This window comes from Pelecanus crispus, chromosome 6 (genome assembly GCF_030463565.1).
Source record: "Pelecanus crispus isolate bPelCri1 chromosome 6, bPelCri1.pri, whole genome shotgun sequence".
Taxonomy (NCBI): Eukaryota; Metazoa; Chordata; class Aves; order Pelecaniformes; family Pelecanidae; genus Pelecanus; species Pelecanus crispus.
The window spans coordinates 5,720,369-5,733,301 of record NC_134648.1 but is presented as its reverse complement, the minus strand read 5'-3'; the positions used below and the strand labels follow the sequence as shown (position 1 = coordinate 5,733,301).

Below are 12,933 nucleotides of genomic sequence, written 5' to 3'. Positions count from 1 at the left end.
TCGCAGCTAAAGGACACTTGTCCATAGGATTAATGAATTCAGTGGCTGAAGAAAGGTAACAGAATGCTAGAAAAAGTGTTATTATTTTCCTAATAAATCTTAAAATAATTCAACATCCCTATCTTATGAATTATTGAAAAACTCATGCATGAAGTTTACTAGTCTCCAAGAATGGGCTTCTGAATTTGTGCTTCTTAAGCTAAGACTGGTATGAGTGTTCAGCTAAAATTTCCATATATAAAAATATATATAGTCTTTGTCCTTTGTACGACCATTAAGGCAACAAATATTGAATATTCTTTCCAGGGATGTTATTTATAGCTTTCATTTCCAGAAGAAGAAAGAGAAAGCTGACAATAACATTGATCACAAAATTTACTTTTTTTCCTTTCTTCTCATAAATTCATATTGAAAGTAATTACAGCAAACTATCAATCCACACAGTGATACCAACTCAAAGTCTGAAATTCGGTCATGTTTATTTTAACAAACAAATTTCCAACCCAAAACAAAAGACAGGCAAAAAGATAACAGCTCAGTTTATTACTCATCACTACAGAAAGTTCAGACCACAGGCTTGATGCTCCTCAACATCAACAGGAGATACAAACTGAAGCCAAGTAAGGCTTCCAAACCCCAAACAAGTAGATGAGTAATTTTACACTGACAATATGTAAAAAAAGAATCTCAGAAATTTGCAATGCTTGTTGAATTCTCAGCAATTACGTGTTTTCTTTTTAAATCAAGTTTACCACTGTGGCTTATGTTACCTGAATTACGAGGACCTGTGAAAGCAATTACAAAATACGCCTGCTTTCAGGACAAGTTTAAGGCTGCTTAAATAGAGGGTGAAACTAAATGATCCGTGTGATGTACTTACCCTTGCATATTTTGCAGCACTGGCTTTCCACATGCACTGGGAGAGCATCAGGAGGACAATCGAGAGGGGGGCAGGACATCCTTCGGCACTCCACAACTCCACTCTAAGCAAAGGTTTTTAAGAAGAAATTCAACTACAAATGTTGTAATTAGCGAGTATTTTACACAAAATACAGAAGATGGAAAACTATTTAAGTAAATGAAAACAGCATTGTGGATTACAGACCCATCCTTCAGTAACAAGTGTGGTCCTATCCAACTACAAACTTGAATCAAAATGCATCTGAAGGTGAACGACCCCATTTTGATATACATTACTGGTTTTACCCCACTTTCCCTGAGCAAATCACATTAAGTGGAAAACCTAAGCCCATCTTTACAAGAACATAAGCGTCACTTTCTGTAGGCTGTGCCAATCATCTTTGAGATTTTTAACAATCAGTTTTCCATTTTCTTGAGCAAACAAAGACTCTCTTCAGATATTTATCAAATAATTTCAACAAGACAAGATTTACATACTAATTATCTTCTGTTCCTCGATTTTTCAGTGATAAACATTGAAAACAGAATCTGCATGTTGTTACCATGCAAGAGGCAACTAAGCAGCCATGAATGCTATTAAGATAATGCTTCCTTTTTGAAAAAAATACTACAACGAAAACAATTCCAAACCAAACACAGACAGTGCCACACTTTCACCTCAAAACCATAAAGTCCTCACAGATATAAGTAGAACAAATAAGAGAGCTTTGTCAAGGGAAAACAGATTTTATTTATGAAGCTTGCACATAAGCAATGTCATTTTTTTATTTATTTTACCATTTCCCTCCCTATTGTTCATACTGCCACTAGATGCATACTAAAAACTTAATAATTCTCAGAGTTAACATTATGTATTCAAGGACCATTTTCACATTTTAATTAGGTCCTACTCCTTAAACTCTTTAGAAATTCTTACTTTGCAAGTGCAATTCCTGCAGTGATCATCTTCAACCCATGAGTCTTTGTCTCTATAGATCAATCCATTTACTTGACAAGTCTTCTCACAATGACAGTCTTCCAATTGACTCAGTCTTGTTTCTGCATAATTTAACTATAAATGAAAGTAACTTGATGAGATTTCTGCAATTCAAACACATGATTTAAAAAAGCAAATATGAGAAAGCAGTATACTTATTTTTAGCTGAACCAAGTTTGACTACAAGCTTCAAAACACTGAACCAGGACATCAGCAAGTATAAACTAACGCCACTCCTTGGACTTTGACGGAGCTATCCATGCCAACTGACAACAGTTTATGACTCATGCAACTGTCTCTTGTATTGTAACAAACGCCACTAAGATCCCCTCAGGAATGTCCAGACACTACCAAAAGTACATAAACTACAATTGTTATTAAAAAAAATTTCTTAACTGCTCATCAACTTGATTACAAGTCAAAAAGCATGAAGACTGGCAGACTGACTTTTCCTAATCATCCCCATCTCATCATTGTTAAGCATCATCCAGACTAATACTTTCTGACTTTTAGAAAGGTCTTAACCTTATAATAGCAAGTGAGGCTTAGAGGGGAAAGAAAGCACTTTAATTCAGTGTAGTACAAAATATTCCCAGACTGTGATTAATGGAGAGGCCACGATCCTGGAGTAAACCCTGGGCTGGTGGCTAGCTCTTAACACTCCTTGCTGTACCCATTACCTCCTCAATTCCAACTACTAAAATGCATATCAAGAAGCCAAAACTGGTGCAGCTTTTCCAACTATTACATCTGCATGCTAGAAATTACGTTTACTGATGAGATACTATGCAATGATAAGTGAGGACAACGCTCATTCCTGTAGCACCAGAAAAGGAAAAGGCTTTTTGAACTGCCCCCTCCTAAGCCATATCATAGACCTCCCCTTCATACAAGGTACCATCTTACCATCCTCCAGAGAGGAGCCATGCCTGTTTATGCACACCTTGTACCTAGTGCCATCACCTCTAATCCCTAAGAGCACTCAAAATGACTTTCCCATTTACTAACACAAATAAATAAACAAATAAATAAATAAATTACAGACTTAGTATTTAAAAGTAAATATGTATATTCTTCAGATCTCAGGCTGCCATTGCTCTAAAAAATCACCCTGGTGCCATTCGGATGAGAGTTTCTCAAGGTCTTGAGTTTTTTACACTCACATTTGTCTTGCACGTATAAGCCATCACACTGAAGCTGCTGCAAATAGCAAGGCTACCTAAATCTGGCACAAAACAAGATGAATGCATACTGTAATCTGTTATAAATATGATGCTATTATCCTACGTTATAGGTTGCTACATTTTAATAGTAGCAAGTTTTATAAAAAAAAAAAAAAAAGAACACACAGTGCTATAGTATTTTTTACATAATGGCATATACCTGAATTTCATATATTTCCAACCTCTAAAATGCCATCCACTTTAAATTAAAATATTTTAATATATCCTTTTTCATTCCCACCAGTAAAAGAACAACATATTTAGGGGGAAGAAAAAGAAAAGAAATACTAGGCAAATTTCTGTGTTTTTTTTTTTTTTTCTCCTCTGCAGTCCTCATGAAAGAAAGACCTAAATAAAAGCTCGTTATTTCTTAAGCTGTTATTCTGGGATAATAGGGGATTGATACTCATCTCCCCCAGACTCAGCATGATCTGGTGTCTTCAGAACTGCTTTTCACATTTTAGAGGCAAAACTGTCCCCTTACTGAGCTGCTTCTTTTCAGCAGAAACCCTTTTCAGGCCATTATATTTACAGTATATAAAATATATTCATTTTGTTAAAAAGGTTTTCATTTGTCTTACACATCTACTTTATTTACATATCTTGGTGTTTGGTTTGTGGGGTTTTTTTTTTAGTGAACTTTCCCACAATAAATGGGCTATACAAATTTTGGATGGAAAGGAGCTTTAGAAATACTCAGATTTGATAGCCGTACTCAGTATTGTCCTTTGTCCTAGAAATTATTCCCTAGAACAAGAAGAAAACTTTAAGAGAATAAATATTTTCAATTTATTAACTTTTTTCTGATATTTGCATTATCTTGTTTTCCTCCTAGAAGCTATGCTCAAGCACATGGAGGACGGGGAGGTGATTCGAGACAGCCAGCACAGATTCACCAAGGGCAAGTCCTGCCTGACCAACCTAGTGGCTTTCTATGAAGGAGTGACTGCATCAGTGGACAAGGGAAAAGCAATGGATGTCATCTACTTGGATTTCTGTAAAGCGTTCGACACAGTCCCCCACAACATCCTTCTCTCTAAATTGGAGAAATATGGGTTTGATGGGTGGACTGTTCGATGGATAAGGAATTGGCTGGATGGTCGCATCCAGAGGGTCATGGTCAATGGCCCAGTGTCCACATGGAGACCAGTGACAAGTGGAATTCCTCAGGGGTCCGTACTGGAACCAGTGCTATTACATAGTGGGATCGAGTGCACCCTCAGCAAGTTTGCAGATGACACCAAGCTGAGTGGTGCAGTTAACACACCAGGAGGACGAGATGTCATCCAGAGGGACCTGGACAAGCTGGAGAGGTGGGCCTGTGTGAACCTCATGAGGTTCAACAAGGCCAAGTGCAAGGTCCTGCACCTGGGACGGGGCAACCCCCGATATCAATACAGGCTGGGGGATGAAGAGATTGGGAGCAGCCCTGTGGAGAAGGACTTGGGGGTACTGGTGGATGAAAAGCTGGACATGAGCCGGCAATGTGCGCTTGCAGCCCAGAAAGCCAACCCCATCCTGGGCTGCATCAAAAGCAGCGTGGCCAGCAGGTCGAGGGAGGTGATTCTGCCCCTCTGCTCCGCTCTGGTGAGACCTCACCTGGAGCACTGCGTCCAGCTCTGGAGCCCTCAGCACAAGAAGGACAGGGACCATGGAGCGGGTCCAGAGGAGGCCACCAAAATGATCCGAGGGCTGGAGCACCTCTCCTATGAGGCCAGGCTGAGAGAGTTGGGGTTGTTCAGCCTAGAGAAGAGAAGGCTGCGGGGAGACCTTATTGCGGCCTTCCAGTACTGAAAGGGGGCCTACAGGAAGGACAAGGAGAATCTTTTTAACAAGGCCTGTTGTGACAGGACAAGGAGTAATGGATTTAAACTAAAGAAGAATAGATTTAGACTAGACATAAGAAAGAAATTTTCTACAATGAGGGTGGTGAGGCACTGGAATGGGTTGCCCAGAGAGGTGGTAGAGGCCCCATCCCTGGCAACATCCCAGGCCAGGTTGGACGGGGCTCTGAGCACCCTGATCTGGTTAAAGCTGTCCCTGCTCACTGCAGGGGGTTGGGCTAGATGAGCTCTAAAGGTCCCTTCCAACCCAAAGCATTCTATGGTAAGTTTTATTTACTTAAATATCATTTACCTCCTGTTCTAAGAAATATCTTTAAACACGGCAGATCAATCAAGTAGATCACCAAAAGGAAGGTATGCAACAACAAACCCTCCAACACACAGAGGACAATGAATGTATCACAGCCCACAGAATCTGTTCAGAAACAACATTTAACTGTTCCCTGCTGTACTAGAGCGACCAGAATCATTCCATTTGTTTCTAAACTTCAAGCCTTAACTGAAAAATTTCTATTGAGCTCAATAAAACAATGAATTCCTTAAAATTAGCTGAAATAGCCTTCCAAATGTTTCCAAATGCACACTAGATTTGTTGAACATTTAAAACATCAGTAGAAAATTCTCAAGCTTCAAACATTTTTTTAGGTTACGAATAGAAATACACTAATGAGGGAGAAGCAGCCCACACCATACCAAACATTTTCCATACGCTAACCAAATCCTAAGTTCTTAACATTCAGGAATATTCAGCTAGCTATTATTCACAAAACTTATTTAACACTATCCTTGCTTCTCCTCTGCCCATACAAATAACTGAAAGACAACCAACTTCTGTTAAAAATGTATTATTTCTGGCAAAGTTAATAACAAAAATATCAAAAAAAACCCCAAACTATCAAAATTTACATGGAAAATTTTGTTAATCATAAAAGTATTCATGGCCATATAGATCCATAATGTAAACAAACCAGATTAACTAGTCCATCAACGAACTCAAGCGCTTGAGTTTTCTTGGTTTTAATCAAACTCAAGCTTTAACCTTTCTGACCTCAACCAAGGAAAGATTCAGTAGCAAGTTTTGTGCTGGAAGTCTTCATGTAACAAGCGCATCTGAATACAAAGCACAGCCTAGCGTAGGCCCGTAATTTACCAAAAAGAAATTATATTCCACTCAAAGAAAGGCAGGAGATGCCCTGACTGATTTCAATAGATTGTTAAAGCTGCATGAATTATTTTAGCCATTATATTTAAAGAGGAACTAACAGTGTTCCAGCATGGCAGTTGGGAATGCTGAAATATAACACGATCCTCCTCTCCTGCAGCAAATTAACATTTTAGCCAGACTTCCAGCACTCTGACCTATGGTGTCTCTCTATCTAAGGACACAAGATTAAATCAATTGAACATACATACTGGAAAGATTCAGAATTAATTCAAATGATGACAAGAATAAAATAGGCTTTAAAAGCTAGCATTTATTCATGTTTAAAAACTATGTCCTTACAAGACCTAAGCAGGAAGAGGACACAATGGTGGTTAGCTTGTTACAGCTCATGATCAAATGCTCCGGTACATAGAACTCCATGACAATCTGCTATAGGCAATGCTCTGCTGCACCCCTTCTATAGCCCCCGTGTCCCATCCTGAGCCAGCACCAGCTTCATGGGACCCCGAGGTAAAGCCCAAGCAAGAGGATACTCTGTCCTCCTGCCTACACACTGCCTAAGTTGCACTGCTACCAAAATTGTTGGAACCTGAAGCCACTAGCCTGATGTTTTCTTCCCAGACAAGCCCCAGTCTGAGTCTTCATAGTTTTACATAATATAAACTGCACGTACACATTCACTGCAAACAACATTCACTGGCCTACTCAATACTGTAATACAGCTGTAACCAAACAGAGATTGAGGGAGAAACTGAAATCCTAGATATAGCGGAGCCTAAAAGCAACAACTGGACATCAAACCATGGGGCCCACTTTTCCAAAACATCACGTTCATGCTCCGCATCTCTTAGCGCAGGACCAGGTGCTGGGGTTCATTGCCCATGTACATTAGCAAGCTGCTCTCTGACCACCTGCCCTGCTAAACAGGATCTCCGCAGGCGGCTGGACAGCCCTTCTAAGCCTCGCTTTTTGCCTTGCCCGTATCATCCCCATAGGATATACTTATATCTACATTAGTACCACTTGTGGCTATTGCGGCTAGGAGTGAAAAGGTAGATACAAACCTTAATGCTTCTCTCAAGTCCCTCCATTTTTAACTTGCATTTGTCTACCAAATTAACTTCCTTTCCTGCTTCATGCATTTTTCCTGGACAACAATATTTCGGTAACAACTGCAATGAAACAGTCGGTGCACTGCTATAACAGAAAAGGAACCTGCAATGAAGGATTATCCCAGCACCACTTTATGGAAGCACAGAGTCTTTGCAGTACAAATACTGTGTTATTCGCTTCCCCTCATAAAGTACTAGCGAGCAAAAATATAATTAACAGCAGAGAAAGCAAGTTACTCAGTACAGTGCATAATTGGAACTTGCTCATACCACCAGCAGGGCTCAAAATAATTGCCTCTCTTTCACAGTACAAGCAGCAAACTGAACTAAAAGCTTCACATTTCACATTTGGAGTCAGACTGTCCAAAGTATCTCAGCTGAGTAAGTGGATTGTCAGTATAATGCACACACTCTCTAAAAACAAAGTTTCCCCCTTCCTATTAGGAAAGAAAAGAACACTTAAAAGGCAGCACAGTAAAAAGTATAGTGCTTTTACACCAGTAGCAGTACTATGCAAATCCTATTTTTGAAATTCCTGTTCAGTAACTACATTGAGATTAAAGGCACCAGGCTTAAGAAATCATTGTAGGTCAGGCTTGCTCAATAAGAGTAAAAAGAAAAGAAAAGGAAGAGAAGGAAAGACATAACAGGTTGGTTGTAGTTGCACTTAAATGTGTAAGTAATTAACACATAAGTGCTGTTTCAGATGAGACAATTAATTGCCCTTTACCACAGACCAGATGGTTCACCAACATTAACCTCAAAAAGGTTCACAGATTGCCCTTTAACACACATCAGGGGCTCAGTCACCTCTAAAACACAGCTTCCTACTCCAAAACTTCTCCACAGCCTTAGCTGAAGGGCCTTGGCTAACACAGCGGTTGACTGTGTGTTGTGGGAGCAGAGCCTAAAGAAAATCTCCAGAATCCCAAACAAAAAAACCACTATAGCTTCCCATTCATCCTATTTACAATCCAAACCGGGGGGGGGGGGGAGGAAGGAAAGGGGAAAAAAAACAAAACAAAACAAAAAAAAAAGCCCAAGTACACACCACACCACCTGGAGGTGGGTTAACTCTTAGACTGGTAAAAACCACTTATCAAAGGTGATGTCAAGATCAGCACAGCCGGCAGCTTCACAGGCATTTCCATTTTGGGGCCTCATTTCAATTTCCAGGAAGGAGACTATGCCAGTCCTGAAGACTTCACAGGACTTCCCACAGGCAAACACACACCCTCTGACAGCATCACATGGTGAGGAAATTGTTGAGGGATTTCACTCCTTTGTTTCTGCATTTATCCCTCAGCATGAAAAGGGAAATCATGCTAAGGCTTGTTACCAAAAAAAAAAAAAAAAATTAAAAAAAAAATCAGACCCTGGGCAATTTGTCACTATCTTACAAATAATAAGGCAGACAACAGAAACTGTATAAGGCTTAAGCATCATCTGTGAAGCTATACATACATCCACTGCTGATAGGGCTACCGGCAGAAGGAGGAAAAAAAAATGGCTGTACCATGAAAATGTAGAATAATTGCAAAAGGAATACTTTCATGTTGGTCTTAGCACAGAAGGACATGGGCAACTGACGAAGAAGCTCAGGTACCTACTTTTGCAGTCATTTTTGCCAGGAGTTCTTGCAAATCCATGATTCCTTGCACCAGACTTAAGAAATCACTGCAGGTTGGGCATGCTCAATACAGGAACAGTAAAAAGAAAACAAAAAGAAGAGAAGGAAAGACACAATAACCCATAAATAAATCAAGTCTGATATACTGCTGGTTATCTGAACATAAAATGCAATCTGTTTACACAGAATTTTTGCCTTCTGGAAGTCAACACATGCAAAAATGGCAAGCCTGAAAATACTATTTTTAAAACAAAGAAATAATTTGTATGAAAAATCTAAAATAGAATAAAGAAATTGCTACTTACTGCGATTCAGATTAGGACACTGCGTTATATATCCATTAGGTATAAAGATGACTTTCACATCTTGAATAACACCCTTTGTAAAAGAAGAGAAAACTAGTAAAACAGATTACAAGCATTCACTTAGATCTGTACAAGCTGTTTCACAAGCCATTTAAAGTGAGTACAAAAAATTGACCAGCTCACTCTTTTCATGAAGAGAATATTTTGTCCAACTGAAGATGGACAAAATGTAACAACTACTCCTCTCTATCTTCCCGTCTGTTTGGATATTAATTTTCACAAAACACAGAAATAATACTGCTTTGTCTTTTGCAATTGCCAAATATAAGCTGCTTAAATGTTTTAAAGTGGGATGAGAGTGGTGAAAAAGCACTGAAATAATATCCATTATTCAAGCCTATGACACACTTTGCCAAAAGACAAAAAGAAAACACGGCAGTATTCTTTAGTGATTTAGCCAAATGAGACCGTGAAATCAAACATTATGAAAAGAGAAGCACATAGTGCAAGAGGTAAGAGTCTACATTTAAGCTGTTTGGTTTAGTTTAGCCTGCTAGCTTTGTATCTCAACAGGCAGTTCACGCAATCATGCCATTAGCATTAAATCCTCTCTCTAACCCAGACAGATGGAAAGATCCCCTGTGCAGCACCGGCAGAAATCAGGACACCAAGGTCAGAGCCAGCCAGCGCAGGTAGCAGGAGGCCCAGAAACTGAACCGGGCGGGACAGGAGAGAGGAAGGACCACAAGGGCCAGTGCCGGCTGCATCCTCTGTTGTCCCTGACTTGCAAGGATATCCCTGACAGAAGCAGCAGACACAAAGGGTCGCCGAGTACCCCTGCACACCTGGCTCCTGAAGAACCCTAAACCCTTCAAAGAGCCTAGAAAATGCTGAAGCTTGCGTTTGCTCTTGTAAGCTCCGTACAAAGCTCTTGCTCCATCTTTGACTGTGCAACACACTCACTCCACAAGATCCACTAGCTTTAATAACATCATGCTCAGTAAGGGGGACGAGCAAGGGAAAACAAGGGATTTCTTGGGTTTTTTCTTTTTTTCTTTTTTTCTATTCGCACTTCCCCTGACTGTTAACCAGATTTAGTGACATAGCTCTATCTCCTCCCAGCTACAGGAGAATTTCTTTAATTTGAAAGGAAATTTATCATCGCGGCAGTTATTATCTACTTCAATTACTGGTTTGTAAGACTACATTCTAATTTTCAGTTGAATTGCAATAGAGTGAATTTTGCAGACCAAGGACGGAGTCGCTTGCTCAAAACACTGAACTCCATCTGTAAATAAAATATAGGCCCCAGACAGACCTTGAAGCCTGGCAAATACAGTAAGTAACATTTAACATCCACGTGTTCATTTGCTAAAACAGCAGAAGGTAATCAGCAAGCACCGTTTCCTGCTTACTGTTTCATGATCAAATATTAACTGAAAATACTAACAGACATAATCAGATCACGCTGCCTTTCTTGCAGAAGTATATACATTTATTAACCTTTTCATCTGTGAGAATAATGAAACCATCATAATAATGAGAAGTAATACTGTCACTGGAAAAGGAACATCCTGAAAGCCATTTTATATACTTTCTGCTAGCAGACATCAGTGAGAAATTAGGTGAGGCATAAAAATATATTTCAATGCTTAAGCCTCTCCAGTGAAAAGCTTAACCAAGAGTAAATGAGATTACAAAGTTTCACCAGACCATATTGCACAGCTAACAAGACTTCATCCAGAGAGAAGTGATGTCTTCCTCAGCCTTTTTTTAAAAACTGCAAATTGACCTTCAAATATGTTTGTTGCATCAGAGCCCCGCCGCTCAATTGTCTTTTGGATAGATTTACATTTAAATACAACCTGAAGAGGAAACACAACTATTGTTTGTGTCTTAATTTCTAGCTACATGAAAGCACGTTACCGTGGAAAAATGTATGAGCTTCAATTCACCAGTATAGATGCCTTCTAAGTCTACAAACCCTCTGAAACAGAATTAATATGATCAAATACAGAAGTGAACCTTCAAAGAGCAGAAATTTTGCTGATGTGGTTTTTCATAGAAAGACTTCAGTACAGGCAAACACTTATTACAGCCATAGTTACTGAAACACATACAAGCAAACTTGGACTATTCCTCCTTCAGCACTAAGGCTAGGTTGCCGAGAGCTTTCTACGGCCACAGCCAGGAGAATGAGGCACGCACAGCTCCCCAGGGGAAGCCAAGGGCTCTGGTTCACTTTGGCACAGGGTGGAGTCCTTCAGTCCACATTCTGTGAACGGACAAATCTTCCCGGTTTTGCCTTTCCCAGGCAGACATCACCTTTACGTTATCAGTAAAGCATTTGGCTAATTACAACCAAATTTCAGTTCAGTATCAGGACTCACTAGCCTGAAGAGCATTCATCTGTGCAGGCAGATTACCAGCTACAAGATTAAATTCAGGCCTGCAGCACTAAATATCAAGCCCACCCCATGAGCATGTAATACAAAAGCCCTGTTTATCGCACTTCTCGTGTCTCTGTTAAATAGAGGACTCCTCCCACGTTCTGTGAAAAGGCTCGTGTATTCCATGAGCTCTCCACTTCTGCATTTTCATTTCCTCCATCGCCATTCACCCTCTTTAAAGCCTCCTTCTCCCACAGAGACAGTGCGTGCCACACAGCTGTGCACGTTGCATCGGCCAGGGCTGCTGAACAGCTCTGCATGGAGGCACCAGCAGATGTGCCCGAAACCCTGTGCCTAAGCAATGCTATGCCAACGCCACTAGATCGGCACCGTGCTCCCCTGCGCAGGACAGGCGTGCCCCATGCCAGGCACGCCCCAACAGCTGCCCTTGGCACTGTATTTACCCCACCTTAATCTGTAGGACTCCGAGACCCAAACGACTGCAGAGGCCCAAGTATACATATGATGCTGTGCAGTAAAAATACCAACATACTTCTCAGGCACCTCCTCTACAATCCCCAGACGCAGCAGCGGGATCAATAGAGCCTGCTCTAGCAGCTATGAAAATTACCGTCTTTCGACATGAATCACCTAGTCAGCAATGCATTAATAAGCTCATTTCTGCAGAAGCTCTTTGGAGGGAGCCTGAGGGGGCTCTCCCCAGAGATAAAATGAATTTTGCAGATAATTCTGATCCTGACGGCAATCAGACCCATCCTAGAGCGAGGGTTCCCTGGATGTCTGGTATCACTCTCTTCCTCCTTTCAGTCGCATTTACTTTGGCATCCTAATCTGATTATACTGGTATTCTCTAGCCCTAAAACAAATCTTGGGTTTGGGCCACGCAAAGAAACCTGAAGGGTCAGCATGTATTTTTTGAAGGAAGCAATTCCTGAGATTCCCTTCAAAGCAAACAGATAAAGCTATCTTAAGTCTGCTCTGCATTCGCTCCCGCCACTGCTGTGCTAAAACCATTCCGTCTTGTCTGAACTCCAAATGCTTGGTCGTAGCAGGTAGGTTACAACCAGTAAGAGACACCAGTTGTAAGGGGCAAGACTTCAACTCCCTTGATTATGCCACAGAGCTCTTCATTCCCCACCAAGGCCACAGACACAGCAGGGCTACTTGTGGAATAATTGCTGTAAGCAAGGGTGTGGAACAAAAGCGTAAGTAAGAAAAATGGCAACAACTGGCCGCAGTGACTCATGCATATCCCCTCCTTCCTCTTCTGATATACTGAAGAATTATGATCTAGAACAGGCATGAGAATATGGCCCAAAATGTGCTTTAATGCTCTTCATTTATGG

The 12,933-nt window shown here is 40.6% G+C and overlaps 1 protein-coding gene across 1 annotated transcript in view; it reads right to left on the bottom strand.

The window, feature by feature from the left end:
- The window catches only part of NELL1 (neural EGFL like 1), a 300,108-nt gene that overhangs the window by 225,329 nt on the left and 61,846 nt on the right, over positions 1-12,933 (bottom strand). Inside the window, exons 6-9 of the mRNA XM_075712408.1 lie at positions 9,177-9,249; positions 8,852-8,934; positions 1,838-1,972; positions 881-983 (exon numbers count right to left, since the gene is read on the bottom strand). Coding sequence (XP_075568523.1) covers positions 881-983; positions 1,838-1,972; positions 8,852-8,934; positions 9,177-9,249 — 394 coding nt within the window. The remainder of the gene's footprint in view (positions 1-880; positions 984-1,837; positions 1,973-8,851; positions 8,935-9,176; positions 9,250-12,933) is intronic.